Here is a 20,475-nt window from a genome sequence, read left to right on the forward strand (position 1 = left end):
CTGATAACTGCAGTGTGATTTTTTTCAAAAACGTTTATTATTTGCAAAGTTATGAGCATTTTTCTAAATATTCTAATGTGGCTCTAATAGGAGGTGACTCTCTTTCTTTTCACTCTGGGCAGTCTGATGTTTTCTGTATGACGCTGTCCAATAGTCCTACAGCTTCTCCCCATTCCCTGCCCAGCAACACCGTGTGATCATATAGTATGCAGCTTCCATTCCCTACTATGTATTCAACTGGCGATTTCTCCGGTTGTTTCACAGCTAGAAATGCGATCCTGGTGTCATATGAAAGATTAGAATCTCAACTTTCATATGCCACCAGAACCACTAATTGAACAGCCTCAGGCCCCATGCACACGACCGTAAAAACTCCCGTAATTACGGGCCCATAGACTTCTATTGGCCACGGGTACCTCCCCGTATGCTTACGTGAAGGTGCCTGTGCCGTTGAAAAAGATAGAACATGTCCTATTTCAGGCCGTAATTAGAAGTCTACGGGGCTCCCGTAATTCCGGGTGACTACGTGTATGCACCCATAATTACGGGAGCGCTGCTAGGCGACGTCAGTAAATAGTCACTGTCCAGGGTGCTGAAAGAATTAAACGTTCGGCAGTAACTGTTTCTGCACCCTGGACAGTGGCTACCGATCACAATATAGATAAAGCTGTAAAAAAAAAAAATGACATTCATACTTACCCAGAACTCCCTGCTTCTTCCTCCAGTCCGGCCTCCTGGGATGACGTTACGGCCCATGTGACCGCTGCAGCCAATCACAGGCCAATCACTGGCTGCAGCGGTAACATGGACTGCCGCGTCATCCAGGGAGGTCGGACTGGATGTCAAGAGAGGGACGCGTCACCAAGACAACGGCCGGGTAAGTATGAATTTCTTTTACTTTTATTACGGAAAGGGCTGTCCCTTCTCTCTATCCTGCACTGATATAGAGAAGGGCTGCCGATTAGTGCAGTGCAATTTTGCAGCCAAAAACGTGCCCGTAAATACGGGTGGAATACGGGTGACCCGTATTTACGCCAGTATTTACAGGTGGACAAAAATACGGTCGTGTGCATGGGGCCTCAGTCTCTCATACTGTGTGAAGCAGCTTCATGCTGATAGGACAGCGTCCAAGGCTGTGAGGTAGCTCCACCTCAGGAGAATCGCTGCTGTTGACACCCACTTGTCTAGTGTAGCCTGAGTCTCCCACATTGTGTGAAGCAGCTTCATGCCAATAGGACAATGTCAGAGGCTGTGAGGAAGCTCCACCTCAGGAGAATCACTGCTGTTGACACACACTTGGCTAGTATAGCCTCATTTGGATATTTAGAAAAAAGCTCCTAACTTTTAAAATAAACTTTTTGTGACACAAATTTTACTAGTATTATCAATGTGACAGCGCCTATTAGATTATCTAGGACATAGGGCATTACTAAACTAGTGACAGATCCTCTTTAAGTACACGTCCTATTTTGGCCCTATAGGTCGCCATGATTCTTTTCATTTTTTTACGATCGTATTCCAAGAGCTATAACTTTTATTCTCTCCTATCGATAAAGCTGTATGAGGGCTTTGTTTTTTTGCAGGACTAGTGGTATTTTTGAATGGCACCTTTTTGGGGTACATATTTATTACATAACTTTTATACATTTTGTATGGGGAGAGCAATTCTGCCATGATATTTTTTACGCTACCTACCATACGGTATAAATTACATGTTAACTTTATTTTACGAATCATTACAATTGCGGCGATACCAAATATTTTTTTGTATGTTTTAGTACTTTTGCACACTAAAAACACGTTTTATGGAAGATAAAATAATTTTTGTCTGACTGCATTCTGAGAGCCATATACTTTTTTTCCCCCCTCAATGTAGCTTCATGAGAGCTTGCTTGTATTGACACCATTTTGGTTTTAATAGAACGTATTGAATAACTTATTACATTTTTATTGGGTGTAATTGTCGTGGTATCTTATATTTTTTTTATAGTTTATTATCTGTACTCAATCAAGTCATTTTTACTTTTTTTTATTACACTTTTTTATTAGTATCACTAGGGGTTTTGAAGCTGCGATCATTTGATTGCTTGTATAATACTTTGGAATACTTAGTATTCTAAAGTATTAATGCATGTCTGGCATGGCATAACAGACAGCTACCAATGACTGGACTAAGGAACATTGTGAGACCCCCTCACTGCCAAGGTAACTCATTTGCAACCCGTGATGGGGCCTGGATGGGCTGAGAGACAGAGCCCCCTCATCAAACTCTTTAGGTGTCGCAGTCAGTAGCTATTGACCGCAGCATCTAAGGAATTAAAATGCCAGGAAGGGTGTGGTTATCTTTGATCTCGGCCAATAGAGCGCGATGCGTGCTGTATAATGCTGCTGACACCTGCCAGTGATGGCGCTGGCACACCTCCTGTGCCCACAACATCACCGTGCCGTAATAGTGTTTCATGGGAATGGCGCAGGCTGGGAAGGGGTTAAAGAGAGTCTGTGGGGTCTCCTTTGCTACTCTATTTTAGTGTCCCGTGAGTCCTGCTCTCCCCCACACAGGGTGATTGACAGCCCTCCCTATATACAAACTCATACAAGAAAACCTGTCAATCGCTCATAGGCTTTCTCTATAATACCTGGCAGCATTTTAATAGTTTTGCACTTGAAAATACTGAATCAAATAATTGAAAACTATAAATCTCTGCGCTCAGCATCCCCTCCTATAGAGTGTATGCTGCAGATAGGGTATGATAGGAGACGTGACAGATGCACTATAGAGGAAAGTACAGGAAAATAAGGAAATATGTTTTTCATAAGTATCCTGCTTGGGAATGTTCCTTAAAAAAAACATGCTCACTAATAAATTGGATATATTATAAATGCCAATTGATTGGGTACTTTCATTTAGACATGCTTCCAGACAGTTGATGGAACTAAGGAAAGTAGCATTTGGGGTTTACACTCTGTATTTCTATAGCAGTAAATCTAGAAATAATAGAATCATTGGAAATCATGGACATTAAAACTGTCATAAGCATACATTTGAAAAATTAAATATAAAATGGACTTGAACTTACGCCATATTTATTTCACTTTTGATTATTTGTGAATCAACTAATTTTTGTGAGGAGAGTGAATGGTTGGCAATATATTACAATAACTTATTTTATACTGTACATTTAAGTTATTATCAGGGATTGGAAAATCTATTGCCTTTGTCCTGAGAAGTAACTATAAAAAAAAAAAAAAAATCACATTGTCAAAATTATATATATTTATTTGCATTGTGCACAGAGAAATAAGTATTTGATCCCTTTGGCAAACAAGACTCAATACTTGGTGGCAAAACCCTTGTTGGCAAGCACAGCAGTCAGACGTTTTTTGTAGTTGATGATGAGGTTTGCACACATGTTAGATGGAATTTTGGCCCACTCCTCTTTGCAGATCATCTGTAAATCATTAAGATTTCGAGGCTGTCGCTTGGCAACTCGGATCTTCAGCTCCCTCCATACGTTTTCGATGGGATTAAGGTCTGGAGACTGGCTAGGCCACTCCATGATCTTAATGTGCTTCTTTTTGAGCCACTCCTTTGTTGCCTTGGCTGTATGTTTCGGGTCATTGTCGTGCTGGAAGACCCAGCCACGAGCCATTTTTAATGTCCTGGTGGAGGGAAGGAGGTTGTCACTCAGGATTTGACGGTACATGGCTCCATCCATTCTCCCATTGATGCGGTGAAGTAGTCCTGTGCCCTTAGCAGAGAAACACCCCCAAAACATAATGTTTCCACCTCCATGCTTGACAGTGGGGACGGTGTTCTTTGGGTCATAGGCAGCATTTCTCTTCCCCCAAACACGGCGAGTAGAGTTAATGCCAAAGAGCTAAATTTTAGTCTCATCTGACCACAGCACCTTCTCCCAATCACTCTCAGAATCATCCAGATGTTCATTTGCAAACTTCAGATGGGCCTGTACATGTGCCTTCTTGAGCAGGGGGACCTTGCGGGCACTGCAGGATTTTAATCCATTACGACGTAATGTGTTACCAATGGTTTTCTTGGTGACTGTGGTCCCATCTGCCTTGAGATCACTAACAAGTTCCCCCCGTGTAGTTTTCGGCTGAGCTCTCACCTTCCTCAGAATCAAGGATACCCCACGAGGTGAGATTTTGCATGGAGCCCCAGATCGATGTCGATTCACAGTCATTTTGTATGTCTTCCATTTTCTTACTATTGCACCAACAGTTGTCTCCTTCTCACCCAGCGTCTTACTTATAGTTTTGTAGCCCATTCCAGCCTTGTGCAGGTCTATGAGCTTGTCCCTGACATCCTTAGAAAGCTCTTTGGTCTTGCCCATGTTGTAGAGGTTAGAGTCAGACTGATTAATTGAGTCTGTGGACAGGAGTCTTTTATACAGGTGACCATTTAAGACAGCTGTCTTTAATGCAGGCACCAAGTTGATTTGGAGCGTGTAACTGGTCTGGAGGAGGCTGAACTCTGAATGGTTGGTAGGGGATCAAATACTTATTTCTCTGTGCACAATGCAAATAAATATATATAATTTTGACAATGTGATTTTCCTAGCCTAAAAATTCTAGATGTTCATGTCTTTGACAGTGGGCAAACTTACAAAATCAGCAAGGGATCAAATACTTATTTCCTTCACTGTATATACATACAATATTAATTGGAAGAACTATGATTTCACAAAAGCATTTTTAATCATAATATAATATGGTATAAATTATTTCAGACTTTTTCTTTTTTTTAGTATTCATTTCATAGAGTGCGGATTGATTGGACCGCCAAAGTGAAGGGTCGGGTGGGTAATTTTGGTTAACTTGAGTTCATCCTAGGTAATGTTTAGACAAGAAAAACAGAGGGAAGGATCCAGCGCTGAGACCATATGTGTCTATTAAAAATGGAAACTTCTTCCAAGTTTTATTGGACAAACGAAGTTAAAGAGGCTCTGTCACCACATTATAAGTGTCCTATCTCCTACATAAGGAGATCGGCGCTATAATGTAGGAGACAGTAATGCTTTTTATTTAAAAAAACGATCTATTTTCACAACGTTAGGAGCGATTTTGGTTTATGCTAATGAGTTGCTTAATGCCCAAGTGGGCGTATTTTTACTTTTGACCAAGTGGGCGTTGTACAGAGGAGTGTATGACGCTGACCAATCGGCATCATGCACTCCTCTCCATTCATTTAGACAGCAGAATCGCGTTCTTACTAGAACATGATCTGCAGCCACATACACAGCGATTCTGCTTGATTAACGTTACTGCAGTGTCCTGATAATGAATACACATGACCATCCAGCCTGGACGTCATGTGTATTCAGAATCCTGACACTTCTGACTCTTTTCTGTGAGATTTCCAGCACGGGAAACGAAATCTCGTTTATCTCCGTAATCTCGCGAGATTTCATATCCGTTGCTGGAATCTCACAGAAAAGATTCAGAAGTGTCAGGATTCTGAATACACATGACATCCAGGCTGGATGGTCATGTGTATTCATTATCAGGACACTTGATTAACGTTAATCAAGCAGAATCGCTGTGAATGTGGCTGCAGATCATGTTCTAGTAAGAACGGGATTCTGCTGTCTAAATGAAGGGAGAGGAGTGCATGATGCCGATTGGTCAGCGTCATACACTCCTCTGTACAACGCCCACTTGGTCGAAAGTAAAAATACGCCCACTTGGGCATTAAGCAACTCATTAGCATAAACCAAAATCGCTCCTAACGTTGTGAAAATAGATAGTTTTTTTTAAATAAAAAGCATTACTGTCACCTACATTATAGCGCCCATCTCCTTATGTAGGAGATAGGACACTTATAAAGTGGTGACAGAGCCTCTTTAAAAATGGATAGTCCGTGTCTCTTTGGTATCCGTGCTTCATTGGGATGAATAAGCAGGTGCCTACGCGTTTCAGACGCGGTCTGCGTCCTTAATCATGACTTTCCGTGATTAAGGACGCAGACCGCGTCTGAAACGCGTAGGCACCTGCTTATTCATCCCAATGAACCACGGATACCAAAGAGACACGGACTATCCATTTTTAACTTCGTTTGTCCAATAAAACTTGGAAGAAGTTTCCATTTTTAATAGACACATATGGTCTCAGCGCCGGATCCTTCCCTCTGTTTTTCTTGTCTACCCAGCACGTGTACTGACACGAGGACCCGAGCGCTACAGGCAAGGCAAATTACCTGCACAGGTGAGCTGGAGGACTCCTCCTTTTTTCTCTACTACTAGGTAATGTTTACATTAGGTCGCTGGAGCTGACTGCCAGTATACCCCTAAACTGCACCCTAGTGTCAACCACAATGTCACCTCTGTACAGCCACAATGCCCTCATATTGTCAGCCACAATGCCCCCCTCTATTGTCAACCACTATAACCCCAATGTTCACCAATTATAAGCCACAATGCCCCCCCAGTGTCCAACAAATTGCCCCTATTTTGCTAGCTCCAAATGATAGGTATTTGGGGGCAGTTAGCAGCACAGTAGACATATTGTTAGGGGGTGACAGCAGGATGTGGCACTATTAAAGGGAGCAACAGGTTGGGGGTTTGTGCAGCGGGTGAGGATGTGCTGGGAAAGCATGGATTGTGCTGTATTTCCTAATAGAGCACATGAGTCTTGGGGAGCAAAGTCCACACCACTGAACAACAGGACCTGGCTGATCACTAGGCAACAATGCCAAGTGTAAATGTCACTGAGCGACATCACTTGTGCCACTAATTACAATTATTTTTATGGCATCACAAGTGATGATCATCCAACAGGACAGTCCTGGATTCTAGGCGGTGCCCCACTGTCCCAGGCAGCTGGTGGCATGTCCCGGTTTAAACTGTATCTGCGTCCTCAGGATGCAGATACAGTTGAATCCAATGGTGCATAGGGGGGGCAGCTCCCTGCTCCACCATTCACTATGTAACGCCAGACGTGAGCGGGCTGGTGCAGACAAGCATGATGCAGTGACGTCTCCACGCCTGCCTGCACAGAGCCACACAGGGCACAGACCGGAGGAGCAGAGGGATCGCCTCCAATTATTGTGGGATTGGGGTTAGTTGAGTATTTATTTTATTTTTATTATGGGGGCATTATACTGGGTGTGGGGGGCAGCTATGGGGATATTATACTGGGTGTGGAGGACAGCTATGGGGACATTATACTGTGAGTGGGCAGCTATGGTGGCATTATACTGGGTGTGGAGGGCAGCTATGGGGGCATAATACTATGTGGGGCAGCTATAGAGGCATTATACTGTGTGGGGGAAGCTACGAGGGCTTTACACTGTGTGGGGGCAGCCATGGGGCCAGTATGGGTGCATTATACTGTGTGGGGGTATTATGGGACATAATACTGTGAGGCGCAGCTATGGGGGCATTACGTTGTGTGGGAGACACTATAGGGGCATTATACTGTGTGGGGGACAGCCGTGAGAGCATTATACTGTGTAGAGGAAACTATGGGGACATTATACGGTGTAGGGGCACTTTGGGGCATTATACTGTGTGGGGCAGCTATGCGGGCATTATACAGTGTGTGGGCTACTATAGTGGCATTATACTTTGTGGAGGCCACTATAGGGCATTATACTGTGTGGTGGGCTCTATGGGGGCATTATAAAGTGGGGAGGCACTATTTGAGCTTGATACTGTGTAGGCTGAACTGGGTGTGTATGAGCGGGGATTGGGTGGGGCTAGAGATGTGGCTTAACGGGGGAATTTGTCCCTCTTTACTATAGTTGAAACTTGGAATGTATGTTATAATGGGGGGCGGGGGGGGGGGTGCATTCAGTCTAATTACCTAGAGCAGTGTGAGCTGTAAATAACGCCTTGTGTCTAGTATGTTTTAAGAAACACTATACAACTCTGTCCCAATAAAAACTACATTTACTTACCGGCTACAATACAGTGGACATGTGTATAATTTAAATATCTATCTATGGGTAATAATGGCATTGATAGTAACTTAGTAACATATACAGTATACACTATATGTGATTGAAAAAATACATAAATCCTGCTACATATTTCAACCTATTATACTGCATTGTAGATCTAGATAAGCCAGTGATCGGTATGAAACACCCTTAATAGAGCTGAGCTAAAACAATATTGTTCCTGTCTTGCCTATAGTGAATTGTACTACATTATATACAATCCAAAAGCATCAATACGCTAGGTGTCAGTGCTTCCATTGATATCAGTAAAATGATAACCAAGAGTTCTATGATATCCATTCTCTATTTCAGTCCATATATTTATCCAGTACTGGTCTATGTGCATGCAATCGTAAATGAATTTCAATAAGGCTACATATACAATATTTACCTAATAGTAGATGCTAATTTTATAACTGATACAATAATACTAAAGTTGTTACGTTTAGAGGGGTTTTCAGGTCTAAAGCTAGGCTAGAGATTAAAGTTACCCCAAAATTAATGATTTTGACAAGATCAGCCAACCATCTAAGCCAACATGCCTGATCCTTTGTTCCCCAGGAGAAATAAACCTCTGCCAGAGGTGTCTGGCAGCTACTTTTTGCTTATTGAAATAAACATGCACGCTTGTATGCATAAGCATGCATGTTTATTGGGAGAATAGTCAGCCAAACAAGTGATCGGCCATCATCTATCTAATGAGTATGGCCAGCTTAAATTGGCATAGGTGCCAATCAATGGCACTCCCCTAAAGTATTGTGAAATATATGAATTCACCTCAATTATCTTTTTCTTAGCTTGCCAATCATAGGAGAAAAGCATTTCATATAAAACAGATATGGCTCCTTTCCAGCCGCTCTCCATGGTGCTGAAAGATAAAATATCCGCTTTAATATTGCAGTCTATTATTGAAATGTGTTACGCTTCCAAGCATTGACAGTCTATCCTGCCGTTTAAAATATAACACTTCAGAGACAACGCTATTGTTCAGCATAAATACTGTAGATCTATGCAACTCTAACAAACAAAAAAGTAGAAACAAACTTAAAGCTCTTTGTGAGACTCACATTGATCCATCTACCATTTCTCCCATACAACTACAAAGATTTATAAATGCCACATCTACAGTGATATGGAGAGAATAGTTTTTCCGAAACTCATTTTTATTTGGAGTTTTTTTGATGTACAGCAGAAAGTAATCCAAGTAGTATTTTCTTTTATTTGCTATTTGTGTCACTTTATATTGAGTAAAATATGATAGAGTAAAATACATGCACATAGAAACAACAGTGCAGCAGACTATGGAGCACATACATAAGTGTGTCATTGGAATAGCAAGCCCTGTGTTTTTAGGTTATGGGTCATTTGGTTTTACGTGTGCCAGCTGATTGTTCATGCACTCTTATCTGTTTTTGGATCTCATGCTCTACTCCAATGCTAAGTATCTATGAGATTGAAATCAGTTTACCATCTATATTTATTGTTGCTGTTTTCTGGGGAACAATGAACCCCATGATTCTAAGGAACCCTGATTTAAAAAAAAAACACTGTCCTAGTTTATAAAGTGACTTGCACCATTTTGGAATTTTCGCACGTCTGCTCTGCATTTACAAATTACGGCAAATTACGATATGGTTTGGTAGCAACGTGCGGCTCACAGATCTTTTTTTGCTTGGCTCCTGACTGCCCAACCCTTTGAAAAACAAGTGTCCAGGATTCATGGAGACCGTACTGGATTACCGGCACTGTCATTGAATGCCATAGATCTGCCCTGATAGAAGAGATTACATTTAGATTGCTGTTCTATTTTCCAGTACTGATATCTGTTTGTAGAGAAGAGGACAGGGAGCAACATCTATATTCAAGCAGCTGCTCTAGTCTAGTACCTGATAGTGGAGTAGAGAGCAGTGCAGGACCATGGAAGAAACCAGTATATTAAAGGAGCACTGTTTCGGGCATATTTCAATGGGTATCATTGTTTGGTAAAGATGTGCCAATGTATTTCCGCGCTCTCTCACTGGCTGGGGATAGTGTGATTCTTTTTTGTAGACAGGTTTTCCTTATATCACAGGCTGGAGGTGCAAGGAAAGTTTTGTATTTCCTCAGTATATCTAGAAAGTATTAAGCAAAGAGAGCCCGCGCCATTGTGTAGTATATAGGTTGTAAAGGAGCAGTACAGAAATGTACTTACATGAGGTAAAATGTGATCCTCAGTTGTTGGACCTGGGATCGTCCTCCCCGTCTGTAGTCTGTAAATAGTCCTCCAGTAGTCCTGATGTATAACAGGTTGTGCTGATGGAGTGATGGAGTGATCGTATAGCTCAATCACGCTTTGTATGTTCGTGAAAAAATAACAGACCTGGCCTCAGTATTGGGTCAAAAAGTTACTTTTTATATTTTTGTTTAAAAAGTTTTTCGGCAAAAGACTGGTAAAATAAATAAATAAAACCAGGAGCTCAATGTTTCGCAGGTGATCCCTGCTTCATCAGGAGTGGTATGATAGGATAATTTAACCATATGACATTTTTAATGCTTAAATCTAGAAACTACAATACTTATGCTACAGATGTAGCCGTCTTTACCTTGACTTTTAAGATGGCTACATCCGTATGTAATACTTATCTGCTGTGTATATATTCTCCTAATTTATTTTTCATGGAAGCATTTGTTTTATCTCCCCCTTTTTCTCCCCCTCCTGACCTTAGACTTCAAGGATTGTCTGGGAGGCAATAGAAATCCCATACTATAGATCTGACTACATTGACACAGAGCTATACTTATTCTTGGGCTGGAAACACACGTGTAGCTGTATCTGCTGTTCTGGCACCGGGAGTTATACAGTGCTTCGGAGCCGAAAGCAGAAGGCTCCGTACACTGTACAGTGACCGTGCTGGGTTACTGAATAGGAGCAGAGCTGCAGTACTGCAGCACGGCCACTATACTGTGACTGGAGTTATCTGCTTGCGGCTCCGAACATTGTTCGCCAGAGGCAGCCAGGACAGCTCATTGGTGCGGGTTCCGGGTGTTGGACCCCCACCGATCATATACTGATGGCCTATTCTGTGGATAGGTCATCAGTATAAAAAACCACCCCATAACCAGAAAACGCCTTTAAGCTCTGCCTTGTTCTAACACACCAGCTGAAACATGGAGAAAACCAAGATGTAAAGGACCCCTGCTTCTCTGACATTTTGCACAAGACTGAGCTCCAGCAGACTGTCCTTGCACATTTTTTTTTCTGTGATTTAAAGATGTAGTGTTATGTTAAGATTTTGACTTGATCATTTAAAAAAATAAGGAAAATAGTTTTAGAATTAAGAAATATTACAGACGAGTGAAAATAAGTCATGCAGTACAATACAATGTATATTTCCCTGAAGCTGAAAGAAGTTTTGTGATATGCATGATATGATTTCATTCACTTACCCAACCCATTCTCCTCCATTTTCATTCTCAGGACCCTATGAGGGAGAGATGGAATGGACAATCTGTCAAAACACAGAATAATGAAAAGGTTATATTCTCCATTTGTAAAAATGCAATTGTTCAATGTTGAATTATAGACTCAGGCTGTAAAATTAGTCAAGCAGGACATAATCATAACATGTAATATGTAATACAATTTTATTAAAAAAAAAACTTCTATGCATGATGTATACAAACTTTTAGCATTAGAACAGATTTGTTATAAAACTTTATTTCTAGTTCCACTTTGGATCTACAGCACTTTTCAGAAAATATTATCAGCTTTTTCCCCCAGATCTACTGGGAATCGCAGGGAAGTATAAAGTATAGACAGTATGCAGTAAGTTCCTTGGCTCCCTCTAGTGGCAGCTGCAGGCAGCCACAATTTTATCATTCACCTCTGTCTATGCACGGGATTTAGAGCTCTGTATCCGAAAAACAGTGCTCCAACCACTTTAAGGATAACCTGAAAAATAAATCAGCACAGAATAGTGGACCTATTTTTATATATATATATATATATATATATATATATATATATATATATATACAGTATATATGTATATATATATATATATATATATATATATATATATATATATATATTTCTCAAAACAAGAAAACAAGGGAGTTTATTTGTGGATATTCACTTTAAGTAGTCCTATCGACAACCAAATAATTCATATTGGCTCCGCTGTTTGCTAAGCAGCGAGGCAGAACCAGATCATAATTTCACTATTGTGTAGATCTGGATGTGTCACTCAAATTTACTAGTATTGCCTAAAAACAAAATGGCCACTAATACCGTGCACTGAGAAATATCCGTATGGTTTTTTTCTTTCTTTTAATGGTGAGAATTTGGTGGGGACAACATTTTAATGTCTCCAGTCCACAAAAGTCAAGAGCTATTCTCCCACCTTTAGCTAAAATAGAGAGACCCTGAGCAAAAGACACTCCTCCTTCAGCTCAGCATTCCTAAATAGGGCATATAATGGGAGGTTGCCAAAAGTAGACAAACCCTTTAAATGATCTATTTCGATTTTTAAAAAAAGTAAAATAATTTTCTATAGTCAACTGCTAACAAGATGCATTACATTATTGTAGTATATTCTATTGCTTATATTATTATTATTTTTTAAGAAAACATTTGTGCTTAGGAGTTTAGGTGTACACCACTATTTATTATCAGTTGATATCAGAATTAGACATTGCATAAGGTCCAAATATCTTTCTCTACTTGCTACTTCAGATGTAAGCATAAATGTTGTATATACTAGTAAAAGGTTACTCGTGTTTCCTTTTTTTATATATGAAAGCCATATAGAGCTCTAAATGTTTAATAATCAATAAGATATCATATTTCATGGATTATATGTAGAAGATCAATAAAAAGTTTTACTATAAACTGAACCCTACTAGGACCCTATGCTTACAGCTTTACGTGACTGGTAGCCATGAAAAAATGTGTAGGAAAACGAACAGAGGAGGAGGAGGAATTATTGATGTTTTTGATGTACGGAATTTCTTATGTGACACAATGAACAATTGCCCTTTCCTGACTCTCCATATGGATGTGAATTTAATAATACATAAAAATTCTTCATGTCAACAGGCAATATATTGAAGGATTGCAGTGTCAAGGGTGTAGGTTATATATACTGCTATAATAAGCATGCTCAACATATTATCCGAAAATGTCTAGATTTATCTTAGTATAATAGGAGTTATGGCAGTATGGTTATAAATTGTAGTGCTTGCCATAAAACATATCACAAGGCACCGAAGGCAAATTGCAATGTAGAAAAGTATAAAAACAGGAACTCTTTTATAGTTGGATGGAAATATTTTCTTTGTATCAATGATAAAGACATTATAGGTTAGACCATTATCATTGTACAATGAAGTCTCTCTGGTGGTGCCTGTAGTGGGCTCCTGTAGTATGTTATCCTGAATAATGGAAAATATAAGGGATGCACCCACTACATACCCATGGATGTTAAAGAGTGTATTTAAGGAATTGCACATTACATGCTAAAGTGTTATAACTGGATCTTAATGCATTTATAGTCTACAGTTTTCTGAATATTAGTTCAGCATAAAATGCAGTCCCTGTGTAGGTGGTTAAGAGAATTAAAGGGGTTGTCCACGTTGGACAGTGCATTTCTATATGTCATTGGGGCATTTGGAGGTGGTTCCCCTGAAGCTAAAGCAGAAAACTACTGTGCAAATGACTCAGTGGTTATGATATGATGCACTTAGTCCTGCCTAATGGTTATGCCCACCAATAAAACTGATCATGGGGGATCCCAGCATTGTATTCCTTGTGATCAGCTAGTCGCTGGGGGGGGGGTTCCAATAATTGTAAAATGCCAGTGGATTTTATCGTTTTTAACTAGTTGGTATGTGCTTTATTATGTACCTGCATATTTTGTAGTTTCTCCCATCTTCCCATGTATTTAACTAGTTAATGCTTGTAAATGTTATTAGTGGTGACTCTATAACAATGTTTCGCAACTCCAGTCCCCATGTAAAGTACCCCTAGCAGGTTATGTTATTAGGATATGCCGTAGAAAGAACACGTGTGGCAACTCCTGATGTACTGACAATAATAATATTACCCCGTGAAATACCATGGAGATCCTGAAAACATGACCTGTTGGGGGCAATTGAGGACTGCTCTACAACATGCGTATGCAATATTAAGGTATTGTGTTTGTCTGCCATGGCATGCTTTAGGTTACTTGGATACATTTCCATTAAGTGGACAAACAAAAAACAGAGGATTTGAGCAGCACTGGGATTGTATGCCTAACTAGGCCGGTGCTATGCTCCAAACGAAGGATGTCAAATGTCAAACGTCAAGAATAAAGAGAAAGCGAAGCAGCACTCAGAAAAAAATGGATTTATTTATCCAACATCCACTACAACGTTTCACCTCCTCTAGGAAGACATTTTCAAGCAATGTGCATTAAGAATACATGGGTATTTATAGAGGGCAAAGCCCAAGCAATCAGTGTAACAAATCAATACATAGTTATGAAATTGTGTTCAATTTAACTAACATGAAATCATATAAAGTGACCAGTGACATAAATTTCTGTGAAATTACTACGAGACATGGTAAGAGGTAATAATATATATAGTAAATACAACCTCCATATCATACAAAAGTTAGTGTTAAAAGTTAATTAGACATACACAGTGTAATCGTTAAAAACAGAAACAGCTGGCACTCACCAATCTAGGAAGAAGAATTGTTATTGTTGGACTCATATGTATAACACATTTCCAGCCGTCGGCGTTCTAAACGTCAAACGGCACATGCTCACAGCTGACTCAACCATTGGGTCAGCTCCAGCATGTGATCAGTGGTCACCAAGACAACACAAGACAACAACGCCAAGGAACGTAACATGAGTCATCCATAACAATGGATTCAACCCCATGTATACGTCACACGTCCACAGATGTGGAAGTGTCATTTAAGGTGGAGAATGCAAGTATATCAATAAGTTAAAAAGAAAATGAACTAAATCCGTTTGATGAGAAAGATCATTATATATAAGGGCTACATATCCCAATTTTCAATATTCTGTATACTCTCATATTTAAGGGCATAAACGGTCCTTCCACCCTTACGGTGAAAAACATCACACATTTTATTAGTATTAGGTACAGATTTAGAAGGCCATTCGTCCCTGGGTGCGGACTGTATCTCCCATTGTCCATAAGAGAACATTCCACACCATGCATCCACCATGTCATCAAGTGGATATGTCTTCCACCAGAAGACCTATAATAGATACTCTATCCAGGGATCAAATTTAGTTTTAAGAGACATCACAGTCATATATATGTATATATTTTTTTATAAAATGGAGTCTGTACCATAACTTAGGTGAGTGTAGACGTCACCCATCCCTATTGTGAAGGTAGACAGAATTAAATAATAATTTTTTTTTAAAATAATTTTACAATATAACTCGATCAATCTCATATTTGTAAATATTTCATTTCCAAATGAGAACCTCCATTTATATTCGGCATTGTCATATCATAAGTCAGAATGTCCACCGTAACATAAATTATATTAGGAATTATTTTTATTAATAGAGCAAATCTCATTTTGGCATAAAAATACATATTAGAGACATGATTATCTAAAAAAAGATAATTAACAATAACATATGAGTCCAATCCTTCCAATTCCAGATCGTGTGAATCCAGTCACAATAGTATGATATCACTCTAAAAAGAGAAAAGGGAAATTATCACAATATAGATACCCATAGAAATATTTATATGGCTAATACACATACTATTCCATCAACCAATTATCAACAATATTTACAGGATCAAGGAGGAAAATTGTTGATAATTGGCTGATGGAATAGTATGTGTGTTAGCCATATAAATATTTCTATGGGTATCTGTATTGTGACATTTTCCCTTTTCTCTTTTTAGAGTGATATCATACTATTGTGACTGGATTCATACGATCTGGAATTGGAAGGATTGGACTCATATGTTATTGTTAATTATCTTTTTTTAGATAATCATGTCTCTAATATGTATTTACGTGTGACGTATACATGGGGTTGAATCCATTGATATGGATGAGTCATGTTACGTTCCTTGGCGTTGTTGTCTTGGTGACCACTGATCACATGCTGGAGCTGACCCAATGGTTGAGTCAGCTGTGAGCATGTGCCGTTTAACGTTTAGAACGCCGACGGCTGGAAATGTGTTATACATATGAGTCCAACGATAACGATTCTTCTTCCTAGATTGGTGAGTGCCAGCTGTTTCTGTTTTTAACGATTACACCGTGTATGTCTAATTAACTTTTAACACTAACTTTTGTACGATATGGAGGTTGTATTTACTATATATATTATTACCTCTTACCATGTCTCGTAGTAATTTCACGGAAATTTATGTCACTGGTCACTTTATATGATTTAATGTTAGTTAAATTGAACACTATTGCATAACTATGTATTGATTTGTTACACTGATTGCTTGGGCTTTGCCCTCTATAAACACCCATGTATTCTTAATGCACATTGCTTGAAAATGTCTTCCTAGAGGAGGTGAAACGTTGTAGTGGATGTTGGATACATAAATCCATTTTTTTCTGAGTGCTGCTTCGCTTTCTCTTTATTCTTGACGTTTCCATTGAGTGGTGTTCCCATCATTTTCCTAATTCATTTAATGAGTATTGAGTTTATAGCATAACTTGTACTACATGCAACCTGACATATTCAAGACATGGAAGGTCTGTATGTCGCTAAATATTGTGTTTATATTTTACACAGATACCTTATGTTTTCTTATTAATATATTCAGGACAGATTTATCAATGAATTAATGTCAGTTTTCTGGGGTAAAAATATTAAAAAGGTGGCATTTAAGTCAAGTGCCATATTTATGAACCCCCTGCGCCAATTTTTTCAAACACATTAATGTGTTGAGGAAAAACGGGCAGGGCTGCAGAAAACAACACCAGCTCCACAGCGAAGAGATACTGGTGCAATGCCTTGACGGTGCCGTAGTACAAATAAATCTCCCCCACCAATGACTGTCACAGGATCTTAAACTTTAAATAAATTATTCCTCATGAATGTGTTTAAAGTGGTTTTCCCAGAATTTACTTTTAGCTGGACTCCCCATCATTCTTGAGGCCAACAAGGTTTTGGTGCTGGTCAGGGAGTCATAAATGTCAGTTTTGGGAACACCCTTTCAATGATAACTTAGTACTTAAAGATGTGGAAATATATATTTTACATTGTTTATTTGTTTTGCGTTTTACAGCCTCCTCCTCAAATTTATGACAAGCAGCTGGATGAAAGAGAACATACAATTGAAGAATGGAAAGGTACATTATCTTTCTCTTTACCCAATATGTTGACATTTTGTTTGGTTGAAATAAAAAAAATTGCCAAAACTCATCTATTATATTCCAAAATTGTCATATATTAAATACTGTACAACAATCCATACCCGCAGCAATTCAAAAGCCACATGTTAAAACCCATGACCTGTCCTCTAAAAAACAAAAAAATGGGTTTATGGTATTACCAAAAATTATATACACCAACCAATCAGCCGTAACATTAAAACTACCTGCCTAATATCGTGTAGGTACCCCTCGTACCAAAATAGCTTTGACATTATCATCTACTCCTGTAAGTTGTGAGGTGGCGCATCCATGGTTAGGACTTGTTTTTCCAGCACATACCACAGATATTTGATTGGATTAAGATCTGGGAAATTTGGAGGCTGTCAACACCTTGACTCTTTGTTATGTTCCTCAAACCAAATTCTGAACAATTTTTGCAGTTTGTCAGCCAGCATTATTCTGAAGAAAATGCTTACTTTTGGTAGGTACTAACCACTGCATACTGTGAACACCCCCACAAGACCTGCCTTTTGGAGATGCATTGAATTGGAGAAAAGGCTGCAATACCTGTAAATCGCCACTAAAGGCGTGTCAGAGATTCACAGTGACCAAGTAGAAATGAAGGGGAAGCAGCGCTCGTACAATCGCTGCGGCCCCTTCAAAACAGCAGATCATCGGGGGTCCCGGTAGTCAGACCCCGACCCATCAGCTATTGATGATAGACCATCAATTTTTACTGGCTGGAAAACCCCTTTAATTGCATGTTTTTCTTGAGAAATCTTTCTTCATACATAGCTATAACACGACATCCAGATACTATTGATTTCAGTACAGAAATTAGAGCAGAAAATGTGACATATTTAGTGAAATTGTATTATAGCCAATACAAAACAACAAATTAAAGTTTAACACATAGCCCATATTTAAAGATAAAGAACTAAAGAAATAGATAAATAATACATGCTAACACATTATTTTTTTGCAGAGCTCATCTATAAGGAAGTAATGAACTTTGAAGAAAGAACTAAAAATGGTGTAGTAAAAGGACAGCCATCTCCTTCAGGTACTCTTTGTAAATAGCAGTAGTTATTATTAAAGTGGTATTCCCAAAATTGACATTTATCAACTGTCCACAGGATAAGTGTCTAAGCACTGTGGGCCCCATCAATCACTAGAACAAGGGTCCTGAGCCCCCCATTCCGCCTCACTGCACCCCCCCCCCCCGCAGTGAGGAGGTGCTTAAAGGGAATGGAGGCCGAGAATGCGGCCTACCTCTCTAGTAAATGTCCATAGTACTGACAGAAACAGCCGAGCGCTGTACTCCATCAGTCTAGTATGATCGGTGGGTATCCCAGCAGTGGGGCACCCAGCCCTTCTGCTACACGGGAGGTTTCTGTCCTCCCTGAGTTCACCAGCGACCAGGCACTTATTACCTACCTTGTGGATGGGAGATACATGTGAGTTCCGGGAATAACCCTTTAATACCATTTTATAATGAAAAAAGAACATGAATGCAATAAGACAGCAGAGACGGCTCCTATGCAGACCTATGTGTCTCCACAGTAACAGACGACAAACAAATTGTGTGTAGTCAAATTTTGCAATCATACTCTCTTTTATCTGTCCCCTAGTTCTCGCTAACCTATATTTGTAGGTTAGCAAGAAGTAGGGGACAGATGGAAGGGAGTATAACTGCAGGATCTGACTCTCACAGGGTTTGTAGTCTGTAACTATGGAGACACAGGTCTGCATAGGAACTGTAGACGCAAATCAGTAGGAGTTTTGAAATCAAAACTATGTACAAAGTTGCTTTATACTTTCATTTTAGATTAATTGGAGCAATATGTTTTCAGTGCTAGTTTCCGAGTCTATGCATAATGTATATGTAGCTGAAATGTTGGAATCTCATTCTGTATAGTACATTATCATGTTTTCATGAAAATAAATTGTTAAAAGGTTGGTCTTCGATCGCTATGGTGGGAACCACAATGGAGACTCATGCACAGGGTGATTAAGGCATTTGATAAACCGATTTAACTAAATAGATCCCAAATTTTAAACTGGAATGTCCAAAATGAGGGCTAAGAAGAGCTAAATTATTTTATTTTATATTGACATGCCTATTTATATACAAATGTTGGGTTAGAGTGGTTAATCTTATATATGTGGTTACAGGATTTAAGACCACATATATAAGATTTTTATTTCATTTTGATGTGGAAGGTAATAAATTACATGATGGTCATTGCAAAATAACTAATTTGATTTGCTTGACATAAAAAAAAGTGATAATGAATTACTGTCTGGAGTCGCCAAGGCTGAAGAAGCTTAAAGGGGTTGTCCAGGTTGGGGTTGTCCAGGTTTTTTATACTGTTGACCTATCCACAGGATACCCGACCTGGACCCTGTGCCGATCATTTACACCGGCTGCCTCTGGAAGCTACCCCGGGGTCAGTGCCAAAAGAAGAAGGCTCTGACTACTGTTTAGTGGCCGTGCTGAGTTACTGATGCTCTGCTCCTATTCACTTGAATAGGAGCAGAGCTAAAGTACTGCAAACACGTCTGCTATACAGTGGTTGGAGCCTTCTGCTTCCGGCACTGACCCCCGCATAGCTTCCAGGGTCAGTGCTGGAAGCTATGGTTATCAGTATAAAAAACAACCCCCAAACTGGGCAACCCCTTTAAAGATAGTCTTAGACATCTTTTCACAATTGAGTGTTCTGATTTCTCTTCTTTCATTGTTTGGAGAAGGTGGGTTAGATGTTTAGGTAAGATTTACAGCATGTCGGAAGTCAAGTCTGTGGCAAGCTCTTTACAAGAACTAAAATGTGGAATGAGTGGTGTAGCGGTGCCCGTGGATACAAGGTTTGGGGGGTAGAAGATCTTAGATAAATTAGTAATTTACAGATAGTTACAAGTGGTTGTATTGTAATGTTATAGGTAAAATGTGATGAATTGTATTGTAACTATGATATTTTGAGATACAAATCATGACAGCACAATGATGTTCATTTTAACACACTGTACACAAAAGCATTGTCATGCATAGCAACCAGAAAATTCCTTTTATTGGTTACTATGGTAACACCACAATTTTTTGCCCCCATCAGCTTTCACAAATAACTCAATTGTTCTTTATTGTAGCCTTCCC

At 39.5% G+C, this 20,475-nt stretch overlaps 1 protein-coding gene across 9 annotated transcripts in view; it reads left to right on the forward strand.

Moving 5' to 3' along the window:
* The window catches only part of MAPK10 (mitogen-activated protein kinase 10), a 239,964-nt gene that overhangs the window by 209,302 nt on the left and 10,187 nt on the right, over positions 1-20,475 (forward strand). For 7 of the 9 annotated variants that reach the window (XM_075860953.1, XM_075860994.1, XM_075860961.1 and 4 more), the window contains 3 exons: positions 11,415-11,471; positions 17,237-17,300; positions 18,310-18,387. In XM_075860953.1, the coding sequence (XP_075717068.1) occupies positions 11,415-11,471; positions 17,237-17,300; positions 18,310-18,387 (199 nt within the window). The remainder of the gene's footprint in view (positions 1-11,414; positions 11,472-17,236; positions 17,301-18,309; positions 18,388-20,475) is intronic. The other 2 variants (XM_075860977.1, XM_075860970.1) reach the window with 1 other exon arrangement.

Source organism: Rhinoderma darwinii, chromosome 1 (assembly GCF_050947455.1).
Source record: "Rhinoderma darwinii isolate aRhiDar2 chromosome 1, aRhiDar2.hap1, whole genome shotgun sequence".
Lineage (NCBI taxonomy): Eukaryota > Metazoa > Chordata > Amphibia > Anura > Rhinodermatidae > Rhinoderma > Rhinoderma darwinii.